The 12,758-nt window shown below is 41.7% G+C and overlaps 1 protein-coding gene across 1 annotated transcript; it reads right to left on the reverse strand.

Annotated features, from left to right (window-relative positions):
• Positions 1–207: 207 nt before the first annotated feature.
• On the reverse strand, positions 208–11,672 carry tmem26b (transmembrane protein 26b). The gene is made up of 6 exons (XM_060939590.1): positions 11,452–11,672; positions 9,476–9,572; positions 9,240–9,329; positions 8,583–8,800; positions 7,564–7,643; positions 208–835 (listed from the first exon to the last, which is right to left on the reverse strand). Exons 1-6 carry the CDS (start codon positions 11,637–11,639, stop codon positions 585–587), a joined length of 924 nt encoding a protein of 307 aa, XP_060795573.1. The 5' UTR covers positions 11,640–11,672; the 3' UTR covers positions 208–584.
• Positions 11,673–12,758: the final 1,086 nt, after the last annotated feature.

Here is a 12,758-nt window from a genome sequence, read left to right on the forward strand (position 1 = left end):
ATCTCATACCTAAAAATGTGGGCGGCATGGCGGTGTAGTGGTTAGCGCTGTCGCCTCACAGCAAGAAGGTCCGGGTTTGAGCCCCGTGGCCGGCGAGGGCCTTTCTGTGCGGAGTTTGCATGTTCTCCCCGTGTCCGCGTGGGTTTCCTCCGGGTGCTCCGGTTTCCCCCACAGTCCAAAGACATGCAGGTTAGGTTAACTGGTGACTCTAAATTGACCGTAGGTGTGAATGTGAGTGTGAATGGTTGTCTGTGTCTATGTGTCAGCCCTGTGATGACCTGGCGACTTGTCCAGGGTGTACACCGCCTTTCGCCTGTAGTCAGCTGGGATAGGCTCCAGCTTGCCTGCGACCCTGTAAAACAGGATAAAGCGGCTAGAGATAATGAGATAATGAGACCTAAAAATGTAACCTGCACTTTTTAAACTCTCCTAAACAGGTTTCAGGCCTCCCCTGCATGTCTTTGTATTTGCTGTATTTTGTTAAGCCAATTTTGTTCTTGTATGTACAATAAACAATAAACAAATAAACAAACAGGTCTTGGGTAAAAGAAAGTCTGTTTTACAGGATTGACTGTAATCTTTTCTCAGGATCTCGAATCCCAAAAAATAACCCAGAGTCGATACACATTCAGTGCCACCACCATAAAGTTCTTGATGGCAAAGAAGACCAGCATTTGGTGAATGATTTCAAAATGCACCATGACAGTCAGGCGAACCATCAAAAACGGGCCGTCCTGAATCAAGAGGGCTTCGATCACTTCCCAGAAGTCGGTTCGGTGTCGAGAGAGGCGAGAGCCAGTCTGTGTCTCGTACTCCTCCGTTTCAGAGCTTAACACTGGGGAGAGGAAATGGACAAACCATAGTCAACTATATAAATTAATAGCTTGTGTTGAATTACATTACTGTAAAAAAACGCAATACTATACATGAATGGCATTTAGCAGACACTCTTATCCAGAGCAACATACAACATACCCAGAACAGCTGGGGGTTAGGTGCCTTGCTCAAGGGCACTTCAGCCATTCCTGCTGGTCTAGGGAATCAAACCGGCAACCTTTTGGTCCCACAGCCGCTTCTCTAACCATTAGACCATGGCTTCCCCGTGAATTTGAATACCAACAAACATGGCTGACTATACATATAAATGTGAGTAGTACTAGTACTAAATACTACGACACTCCTATTAACTACTAATAACTATTTGATAATTACTTAGTATGTAGTAATAAATCAATGGTCTGTTAGTTTATTATAAACCAGTCTCGAGTCCGGCTTGTGCCCTAATTTTCAGGACTTGTGACTTGACTTGGACATTGATGACTTGGACTTGAACTTGTGCATTAACTGCATTCGGACACGTAAATTGCAGCCGAGGACTCCGATTTTTTCTTTTTTTTTGGTAACATGCCATAATAATTTGGCAGAAGATATTTATATCTACATTAAATTTTATACTGATTTCGTGCAAGAGAATGCACATTCGCCTGTTCATATGTCATGTTCAGGAACAAACTAACGTTAATGGCGCTAAAATGCCTGGAGAGAAGCCCCTAGGATTGTCCACTTGGCTTATACAGACTTCTCGTGCAGTGGGAAAAAATGTACTGCTATGTGTTCCATATGTAGAAGAACTATCGAGGAGACGATGGGGACAACTTCGAACTTCAATCGTCATTTGGCAAGACTCCACCCAGAGAAGGAAGTGACACACTATGTTCATTGCTGTGTTGATAGCAGGACTTGCTTGCTGACCGATGAACTAGCGAGTGTTAACCTTCTCTCATGTTCATTGCCCTGTTGATAGCGGGGTTTGCTTGCTCACTGATGAACTAGCGAGTGTTAACCCTCTCTCAAGTTATTTGCCCTGTTGAGGGCTTGCTGAGCCATGAACAAGCTTTTTATCTGTAGCCTGTTAACTAAAATGGGGCAGTTGAGCAGGAACGTTAGTCCAACACAGTAGCAAAGACGGTTTCACATAAAGGCAGCAACAGCCACCATCAAATGGTGCGGGTAGAGTCTTGTTCTCGGACTTGACTCAAAATTTTCTTTCATGACTCGGACTTGAACACTGGGGACTCGAGACTGGATTCGAACTCGAGGTTTAATGACTCGACTACAACCCTGTTATAAACTAAACAATAATTACTGTACAGAGATCTAGAGATGTCTCCTGCAGAACAACAAGCTACAAGTTTCAGATCATCATTAACTGATGTGAAGGACACACTACTTCAGTCATTATCTAATACAGGGCTTTTCAAAGTGTGGGGCACGCCTCCCCTGGGGGGCACCAGAGTTCTTCAGGGGGGGGCGCAACGTGAGGAAAAATAAACCAGAATAAGTTACTATTGCGGACATTTAGCGAACTTCAGCTAGCCTTTACCAGAGACAAAATGGATCGATTTTTAGTACCTAAAGCTACAGTGAGTGAGGAGACAGAGTCTGGGCCAAGCAAAAAAACCAGACCCTCCAGGATGTTGCGATTTGCAACTTCAATGCAAATTCAACCAATCCCCGCGAATTCAGGGCGGTGTTGCAATTATATCCAATCACCGCAACTTTCCCGCAAATTTGACCAATCGTTGGCGTCATCTTGAGGTGACGTCGACAAGCTACCTTCCGCCTTACTTCCGTGTATACGTTCAAGAGAAGCAGCATGCACACAATGTTGCCAGATTGGGCGGTTTCAAGTGCATTTTGGCGGATTTTGAACATATTTTGGCCTGGAAAACGTCAGCAGTATCTGGCAACACTGCATGATGTGCGAGTCAGTGTTTATATAGGCTTAAATTCTGTTACTGAAAGTGTGTTATGTTTACAGTGAAGGACTGTGTGCACTTTACATTATTTTTTTTTTACTTAATACAAGAAATTAATGGATGCCAACATTTTTGCCAAAATGGTATTTTATTTTCCATTGTTTAGGCAGCTTCAGCATCATACTGTGAGATTCTGTTCAAATTGTTTTTTTTTTTCTTCTATGAAGCCTGAGCCATTTATTTTATTAGTTTATAATTATTGTTTAATTTAGTCTTCAGGAGAGACTGCCTGCACACAGTACTAGTATTAATAGTTTTTTTCTTCCATGAAAGCTGAGGCATTTATATTATATTTTAAGGTAACTTCATGTTGTGCTGCGAGGTTCTATGCACTTTAACTTTTGAACCAACAGGTGCATTTGGATAAGTAAAGCCTATTTTTCTGCATTTTTGTAGTCCTGGTAATCTTTTATATTGGTAAAGTTGTTTATAGGACCATTTCTCAGTGTCTTTGGTTTTTTTTTAATCAATAGTTTTTCAGTAATAACTTAATATTTAACATATCACTCAATTTTAATCACAAAAAGAGAAAATCGCAACAGTTTCTCGTAACTTTCACTTCCTCCCGCAATGTAATCGCAACAAAAACCTAAAAAACACCGCAACTTTCATCGCAATTTTTTTGGAAAACCCCCGCAACATCAGACATTTTAGCCCGCAACAATCACAAAAAAGGCCTGCGAAATCCTGGGGGGACTGAAAAAAGAAGGAAGTATGACCATGATTATTTAAAGTTTGGATTTTCATGGACTGGATCTGAAGATGCTCCACTGCCATAGTGTGTTGTCTGCCAAGAGGTGCTAGCTAACGATGCTATGAGATGTTTAAAATGTGTAAAACAAGATGTTTTAAAAAGCACAGATGTTTAAAATGTGAAAAATAAAAAAATAAAAATGTGTACAACAACCATTTTTTAAAAATACGAATGGAACATTAAGTATAGCAACAACAAAAATTGTAAGGGGGGCGCTGCTGTTTATTTGCTCTCCGCGGGGGGGGGGGGGGGGCTGACTCTCCCACACTTTGAAAACCCCTGATCTAATATATACAAATGACTCATACATTCCTCATTGTAATCTTCGGAAAAGATATCTCAAAGACTATGGAATTAAAAAACAAACAGAAAACAGAGTGATGTGTTTATGTGAGCTATTTGTGTGATATTGATTTTTCCCTGCTTGTGATTTACCATAAAAACCATTTAAAAAATAGTGATAATTACTTAATGATCCAGAACTGAAAAGGAGCCTCAACAAAAAAAGTCAAGAAAACGAATTATTTCCACCATTTCAGGTTTAAGATGAGTATGGTACAGTGTAATAATTTTATCAGCCATAAAACGCAGGGTCTGCATGTTTCACATGGCTGACGTTTTACTTTGTTGATCTGCTGTTCAAAGTGTTTGAATACGTATGAGTACTGATTGGTGTAGGAGAGCGAGAGGAGTTCATCTCTTTCTAATCATCACCATTCATATTATTTTGTGTGTTAGATTTCATATTTTGTTGGGAGTGTGTTTTCTCTTTTCAGGTCAAAAATTTCGTCCTTTTGCCATTTTTGGACTAGTTTCAGCTGAAATCTTTTGGTGGCATGCCTAATAAATATCGTTCACTGATGTTAAATATACACCGATCAGCCATAACATTATGACCACTGACAGGTGAAGTGAATAACATTGATTATCTCATTACAATGGCACATGTGAAGGGGTGGGATATATTAGACAGCAAGAGAACAGTCATTTCTTGAAGTTGATGTGTTGGAAGCAGGTAAAATGGGCGAGCGTAAGGATCTGAGTGACTTTGACAAGGGCCAAATTGTGATGGCTAGATGACTGGGTCTGAACATCTCCAAAATGGCACATCTTGTGGGGTGTTCCTGGTATGCAGTGGGTGTGGAAGGATCATTGAGTCACATGGGGACAAAAGCTAGAACATATGGTCCAATCCCACAGAAGAGCTACTGTAGTACAAACTGCTGAAGAAGTTAATGCTGGCACCTTTCTCTTTTAGCCAGCATTAACTTTTTCAGCAGTTTGTGCTACGGTAGCTCTTCTGTATGATATACGAGGGTAAGTCAAAAAGTTCTAAGACAGATGTTATCATTTCAAAAGGTGTGAAAAACAATCCCCCAGAATTCAACAAAGAAGAAATTCTCCGATGGGAACACCACTTGCAGAAGTGTTTAGACTTAAATGGAGGATATGTAGAGAAATAAGTGGCACGGTGGTGTAGTGGTTAGCCCTGTCGCCTCACAGCACGAAGGTCCTGGGTTTGAGCCCAGCGGCCGGCGAGGGCCTTTCTTTGTGGAGTTTGCATGTTCTCCCTGTGTCCGCGTGGGTTTCCTCCGGGTGCTCCGGTTTCTCCCACAGTCCAAAGACATGCAGGTTAGGTTAACTGGTGACTCTAAATTGAACGTAGGTGTGAATGTGAGTGTGAATGGTTGTCTGTGTCTATGTGTCAGCCCTGTGATGACCTGGCGACTTGTCCAGGGTGTACCCCGCCTTTCGCCCGTAGTCAGCTGGGATAGGCTCCAGCTTGCCTGCGACCCTGTAGAACAGGATAAGCGGCTACAGATAATGGATGGATGGATGGATGTAGAGAAATAGCTTTGTTATTTTCATAAATAAAGGGTTTTTTCAATTTGTCTTCAAACTTTTTGACTTCCCCTCGTACTTCTCTAATGATAGCTAAGTTGAATATGCATATGAGTGTGATGGTTGTTCATCTCTCTGCGTTAGCCCTGCAATAGATGGGCTACCCGCCCAGGGTGTATCCCATTTCTTGCTCAAAGTCAGCTGAGATTGGTTCAAGCTTCCCTGTGAACCTGAGGGATAAGTATTACAGATGATAGGTGGATGGATGGATGGATGGATGGATGGATGGATGGATGGATGGATGGATGGATGGATGGATGGATGAAATCAAAACAATCTTCATTTATGCTGATCATGCTGGCTGATAATGCACCTGGAAGATCAGCGGAGAGCACGTAAAATGGCAGGGGGGCCTTCCAGGTAGCGTCAGTTAATGTAATGCATGGTGTATATTTGAATGAAAATACATAGTAGCATACTCTGATGTTAAATTGTGGGGCTCTGACTCAAAATGCATAAAGGTTAGCAGGTCTGGAAATAGAATATAAATGGAATGGGGTAAAGGTCACTGAATAGCATGGTAGTGTTAAATCATATATATATATATATATATATATATATATATATATATATATATATATATGTTATGTTATTTACCAGCTGGGAGGTCCGTATTGTGAAATACCGTGACCGAGGTCTTGAAAGTACTAACCGAGGTCCTCTGGGTCGAGGTCAGTATTCAAGGCCGAGGTCACGGTATTTCACCATATGGACCGACCTTAAGCTGATAAATAATATATTCATTTTTTTCTTTACCAAATTCTAACAGAAAACGAGAGCGCCCGAAAGGGAAAACCGAGCTGAGCCGCCATTTTGAATCCTCATTCACGGCTGTAATGCAAATGGCTTCCTCCTCGGTATACAAGTGCACTTCCATGGCAGGAAAACCCCCCACTTTCTGCCGCCTATGTAGTCCCCTATTTATACAAATAGGAGTCATTCAGGATTCAGCCAGGTTTTTGCTCGACTTTAGCAAGTTAGAGGTTTTTAGCTTTCTCCTGAAATGTTTCATTTTATTTCTTCTTCCTCAGGGTAGTAAAACTCGCTTTCGCTGTGAAGACTGTCGTTATCGCTATCCATGATGTAAAATTTATGCTATTATGCTGAGAAATGCTGGCAAAAATGTATAAGATTTTTGATCAAAATCTTATAAATAAATCTTATAAAAAAAGATAAATGTTGACAAAAATTGCTACTATGTTTGTTGTTGTTGTGAACGAGCGAGTTGCCAGAGGTCCGTAACCGGGGTCCGTAACTGGGGTCCATACCGTAGGATACGGACCTGCTCGCCAGCCAATCGGAGTGCAGGATTTGATGAAAACCGCACTACGAAAAAAATAAATATATATATTCTTCTAGATGGCCAAATTGGTTCACACATCCACATATAAAAGTTCAAACAGAGCTCAGAAGGGACAGCTATGAATACAGGGTGTGTTGACCTCTGCCTCCTCTGAGCACACCTTTTTTATCTTTATGAAAATAGAAGATAAAACGTATATTGCTCGAAGGCCACTTTGCATCAGCTGCTTGCTCTATAACAGGTACATAAGACAACATTTGAGGAGCTGATGTGATTCGTTTTCTCAGCTTAGTCCCTGCATAGTTATATTATGGTAAATACGTGCTACTATGGGCGGCACGGTGGTGTAGTGGTTAGCACTGTCGCCTCACAGCAAGGTCCTGGGTTCGAACCCCGTGGCCGGCGAGGGCCTTTCTGTGCGGAGTTTGCATGTTCTCCGCGTGTCCGCGTGGGTTTCCTCCGGGTGCTCCGGTTTCCCCCACAGTCCAAAGACATGCAGGTTAGGTTAACTGGTGACTCTAAATTGAGCGTAGGTGTGAATGTGAGTGTGAATGGTTGTCTGTGTCTATGTGTCAGCCCTGTGATGACCTGGCGACTTGTCCAGGGTGTACCCCGCCTTTCGCCCGTAGTCAGCTGGGATAGGCTCCAGCTTGCCTGCGACCCTGCAGAACAGGATAAAGCGGCTAGAGATAATGAGATGAGATGTGCTACTATCAACCCTACACACAGATTATATATACAGTATGTAATACACAGTTTTAGCATGTTACAGATTGTCAGCATACCTGTGAGATTATGAGGAAACTGAAGCATACTCCAAGTCCAGACGGCGAGAATAATGTACACCAACATTGGATTCTTATCCCTGATAATGTGAAACATCAAGTTAGATGAAGCATGGAGACAGAACCACAGTGAAAGAGGAGCTGAAAGACACTTTACATTGAGTTTGCTGATGTGAACTGAGGCAGGAACAGACATGTTTTAGAAAATACACCAAACAGTGATAAGATCATGCTAGATTCTTGTATAACTTGTTTCTGTGAAATAATTCAGCTCTCACAAACAGGAAGCATTGAGGGTCTTGAATTGCTGTTTTCTTTATTTTTTTTTTAATTTCCTTTCTCCTTTTGTACTAGCTAGTCTCAATGGGAAAACATATTGGGAATAAATCAGTGTTTTAAGCCAGTATAAGCACAAAGTAGGGGCGGTTGTAAAAGTCATCTGACCAACAATAATCATACAGTGCACTGGATGTAAGCCAAGATGGCTGAAAAGTCGCCAAATAACACACCCAATGAAGTATGCTTGTATGCGTGTCTGTGTGCAGAAAAGATTATTTGCAGGGAAAACACCATCTTTTGTAAGGTAAAAATAGTTCTGTTCAACAATTCAACAAATTCTCTGAACGGAGTGTACACAGGAAATTGTGTTGGGTTTTGACAGAAAAATACTGTAGATGTAGCATTGTTTGCGCTCAATTTCACCACAATTCTCGAGCATGTTTTTGGATGACTGTCTGCAGATATGCATTTTTGTCAGAGATCTCATCTGTCCGCAAAAGACTAGCCAATTCCTAGGCGAAAGCATAGTCTACGACAGCACAATTACCAGTCTGGTAGTCGAAATTCTACCACTGCTTCCTGTTTCATGCATGAAGCCACATGACCCATCTTTTTTGAACTACTGTTCATGTAAATACAAAGAGTTAGAGTTAGCTGAACACATCTGGAGGAGAGCATTAACTGTATACACGATTACGTGACAGCGCAGTCGAAACCAGAATGTAATATGTGGAGCATACTTGATGTCGGACAGTGTCTCGCTGGTGAACTCAAGGATATCTGCGGCCGTTCCTACAAAGATGAGGAGCAGTTGCGAGAGCTCGTTTCGGGTGAGGACTCCTTCACTGGGCATCAGCCACTTCCCCACAATCAGCAGCACCAACAAGGCTTGGTGTAGAGCCAAAATCCAGTCATTGGGGCACACTGATGACAAGAGCTTCTCATAGTTCTGGAAAACCTACAGGAGGGCCAGCATGGAAGCCAGAGCATGGAAATTGTAAAGTAGAAAAATTATGATCATCAAAACATCCTGACAACCTCTGCTAAGCCATGGTGGGGGGGTGGGGGTGGGGGGACAGCAAAACAGGTACTGACGTTATGCAAGACTAAAATCCCTCCAAATAAGAATGAGAAAGCCTGTCTCTGAGGTGGACATGTTATTATTAAAGGGTGGAGTGAAATTTTCAATTAAAACCATGCAAACCATAATGGCTGTATTTTTCTCGGGGAGCGGGTGGGGGGAGAGTGAGTAAATAAAAAAGTAATTTCTTTCAAGAGACCCAAAGAGGTCCAGACAGGGATACAAAAGCTGACACTGTTAAGACCAGCCTATGGAAAATGTCTATAATGTGTCTATGGTGTGCAGTCAGACTCTATGAATAAAGCAGATTGTGTACCTTAGACAGATCGGTCGCATTAGTCGCATTAATAGTCCTCCAGTTATGAATGAAATCTTTCATGTTCTCTGTTGAATCGAGTCGATTACACTGAAATAAGTCATAAGTCAAATATCAGAATTTAACAACAACAACAACAACAATACAGATTACACAACATTTGCTACATAATAATTTCATTTAATATTTTACATGTGCAAATTTTTAATCATCTTTTTTTTGGTGAAAAATGATACCTTGGCTTCACTGAGTTTATTCTGTTGATGATGAAGCTCAAGGATCCAAATGCTTGGGATAATGCTGACAAGGAACAGGAAAATCGCTGGAGAGAACCTGCAGGGGTGATAATCATAAATGTACTCTATTTTCCTCACTGATTTCACCGTGGGAAACTTGACAATCTTTAACCAGCAATGTGATGATCTAGTCTTCTGAGAGCTGTGAAAGAAAGGGACTGCTTCCTCTTTAAAAAAAAAAGTTAATCATTACTGTGGCGGCACGGTGGTGTAGTGGTTAGCACTGTCACCTCACAGCAAGCAGGTCCGGGTTCAAGCCCCGTGGCCGGCGAGGGGCTTTCTGTGCGGAGTTTGCATGTTCTCCCCGTGTCCGCGTGGGTTTCCTCCGGGTGCTCCGGTTTCCCCCACAGTCCAAAGACATGCAGGTTAGGTTAACTGGTGACTCTAAATTGACCGTAGGTGTGAATGTGAGTGTGAATGGTTGTCTCCAGCTTGCCTGCGACCCTGTAGAACAGGATAAAGCGGCTAGAGATAATGAGATGAGATGAGATCATTACTGTGAATAAGTCGTAAAAATCAAATCCTATGGCAAAGCCTGTGGTGCTAACGCTCTCAGAAAATAAAGTACATTATTGTATGTTTAGACGTACAGTAGGGTGCATCAGTTGCCCCCTAAAAATGAAAAGTTCCTCCGATCATGATGCATTTTTTTTTAATGTTCCTTTTGGTAAGAAAACACACTGGGTGAAATATTTTGACAAAATTAAAAAGTTTAATGGTGGCACCAGGAGCTCAAAGTTATGGAAAAAGCTGCTATTTTATGACTTTTATGACAAAATTTCGATCGCTTTTCATGAAACATTATGGCACCTTATAGAGTATACCAAATCTTAGATTCTGTAGACAGTATGTCTAGAATGTCTACAAATATTTGGAGGTTTATTTTAGGGTGTCACTAGCATTATCCATCAATGTTATAACCCTGGTTTTAAGCTTGCCGCTTATGCATATGCTAGCCTCTGTTAAAGTTATAATGATGCTGGATTACCTGTTTTCAAGACAACTGAAGATACAAGTGAAATGTTAAGAAGCAAATTCTCAATGTCTATTTCCTATGTGGCTGTCTCAGATTTTGAACCATTACTCTGTCTTTTGCTACAACTTGCACAATCTTCTGGAATCTTTCTTCTATTGTGGCAGAACCAACTTTCTCATGGGCTAGTTTAACCCCACGCTCTGCCACATCATTTGTGACAATGAAGTTTGTGAGTGTTGCCTTTATCCTCTGGTAAGATGCCAAGCCACCTCATTGTGACACTGGTGTTGAGAGCAGATGATCATCAAATATATCAAAAGCTGCAAAGAACAGCCACGAGTCTTCACCTATGAAGTTTTCCAGTTTGAGGGCCACAAGAAATCAATAAATGGAGTCCAACGTTGTGATTCGAACCTTACGCGAAAACATAAAATAAGCGTTTTTTGGCAAAAAATGAACCTCATGGTGCCACCATTAGAGTTTTGAATACGGTCAAAAAATTTTACAGGATGTCTTTATTGGTGAAAAGGAACACCCAAACAAAAATGCATCAGATTTTATGAAAGTGAGGGCAACTGATGCACCCTAACGTACAGTATAATGGCTTGTCACTGGCACAGTACCCACTAAGGTATTTATTGTACCCTTTATATACTGCTTGGGAATAATATATGTACCTTTTCGGCCCTAAAAAGGTGAGGTCCAATAATGAGGTACATCAGTGTCCGGTAGATTGTACCTTAGGGGACAGAAATGGGCTCCTACTGAAGCCCTATTTCTGACAGTGAATAGTCCACTGTGAGCTTTTTATTATTATTTTAATTATTATTCATGCACCAGAAGGTATTCCAGATGTGTTAGTTTGCTTGTTTGTTGCATAGCAAGTTACAAATTGCTTGTTTATACATTTTAACAACAACAACAACAAACTGTTGCTTACCATTTACAGGTCTTCCCTTCTTTCCTCCACAGTGTTAAAATCATCTCCACGACCAGGGGTAGAAACAGGATAGTAAGAAACCAATAGGACTTATCATTTTTCACCCATATGACTCTCCACATACCTATGAGTGAAATTAAAATAAACAGTGCTCTAGTAATCACCGCGCAAATGAACCTGAAAAGCATGGCTGTAAGAAACCACAGCGAGCTGACTCAGTGGATCTGATCCTAATAATGAACACGACACACTACAAAGAGCCACTTTAAAGCCCTGAACGAGTCGAGAGTCGGTTCTTTTAAACGACTCATTTAAATCACTCAGACGAATCGACTCATCAGCGCCCCCCTCCAAAAAATTATTATAACTTGTTTAACAAACGTCTGCTTTTTCTGCAAGCCTGTTTGCAGAATGAAGTCAGGGAGCTACCAGTTAGATTTCTTCATTTTTGTTAATATTTTACCAGAAAATTTTTTTTTATATATATATATATATATATATATATATATATATATATATATATATATATATATATATATATGGGCAGCAAGGTGGTGTAGTGGTTAGCGCTGTCGCCTCACAGCAAGAAGGTCCGGGTTCGAGCCCCGTGGCCGGCGAGGGCCTTTCTGGGCGGAGTTTGCATGTTCTCCCTGTGTCTGCGTGGGTTTCCTCCGGGTGCTCCGGTTTCCCCCACAGTCCAAAGACATGGAGGTTAGGTTAACTGGTGACTCTAAATTGACCGTAGGTGTGAGTGTGAATGGGTGTCTGTGTCTATGTGTCAGCCCTGTTATGACCTGGTGACTTGTCCAGGGTGTACCCCGCCTTTCGCCCATAGTCAGCTGGGATAGGCTCCAGCTTGCCTGCGACCCTGTAGAACAGGATAAAGCGGCTACAGATAATGAGATGAGATGATATATATATATATATATGGGTGGCACGGTGGTGTAGTGGTTAGCGCTGTCGCCTCACAGCAAGAAGGTCCAGGTTTGAGCCCCATGGCCGGCGAGGGCCTTTCTGTGCGGAGTTTGCATGTTCTCCCCGTGTCTGCGTGGGTTTCCTCCGGGTGCTCCGGTTTCCCCCACAGTCCAAAGACATGCAGGTTAGGTTAACTGGTGACTCTAAATTGACCATAGGTGCGAATGTGAGTGTGAATGGTTGTCTGTGTCTATGTGTCAGCCCTGTAGCCCAAGAGCATTAGCTCAAAATTGAGTCCAACCCGGAACAAATTAGTAACAAGCTGAATTTTTCAGAATATGTTCAGAATACCCTTAGGAATAACATACTAAAAGTCCCCGGGAATCCACCTT

The sequence above is a fragment of the Neoarius graeffei genome, chromosome 14, assembly GCF_027579695.1.
Source record: "Neoarius graeffei isolate fNeoGra1 chromosome 14, fNeoGra1.pri, whole genome shotgun sequence".
Lineage (NCBI taxonomy): Eukaryota > Metazoa > Chordata > Actinopteri > Siluriformes > Ariidae > Neoarius > Neoarius graeffei.

Bases quoted from the DNA above. Each gene is read 5' to 3' on its own strand.
- tmem26b (XM_060939590.1), bottom strand. From the start codon at position 11,639: ATGCTTTTCAGGTTCATTTGCGCGGTGATTACTAGAGCACTGTTTATT. The intron at 9,573-11,451 runs GTAAGCAACAGT...TCACCCCTGCAG, and splicing joins GAAGGGAAGACCTGTAAATG to GTTCTCTCCAGCGATTTTCC. The intron at 8,801-9,239 runs GTACACAATCTG...GCCCTCCTGTAG, and splicing joins ATGCGACCGATCTGTCTAAG to GTTTTCCAGAACTATGAGAA.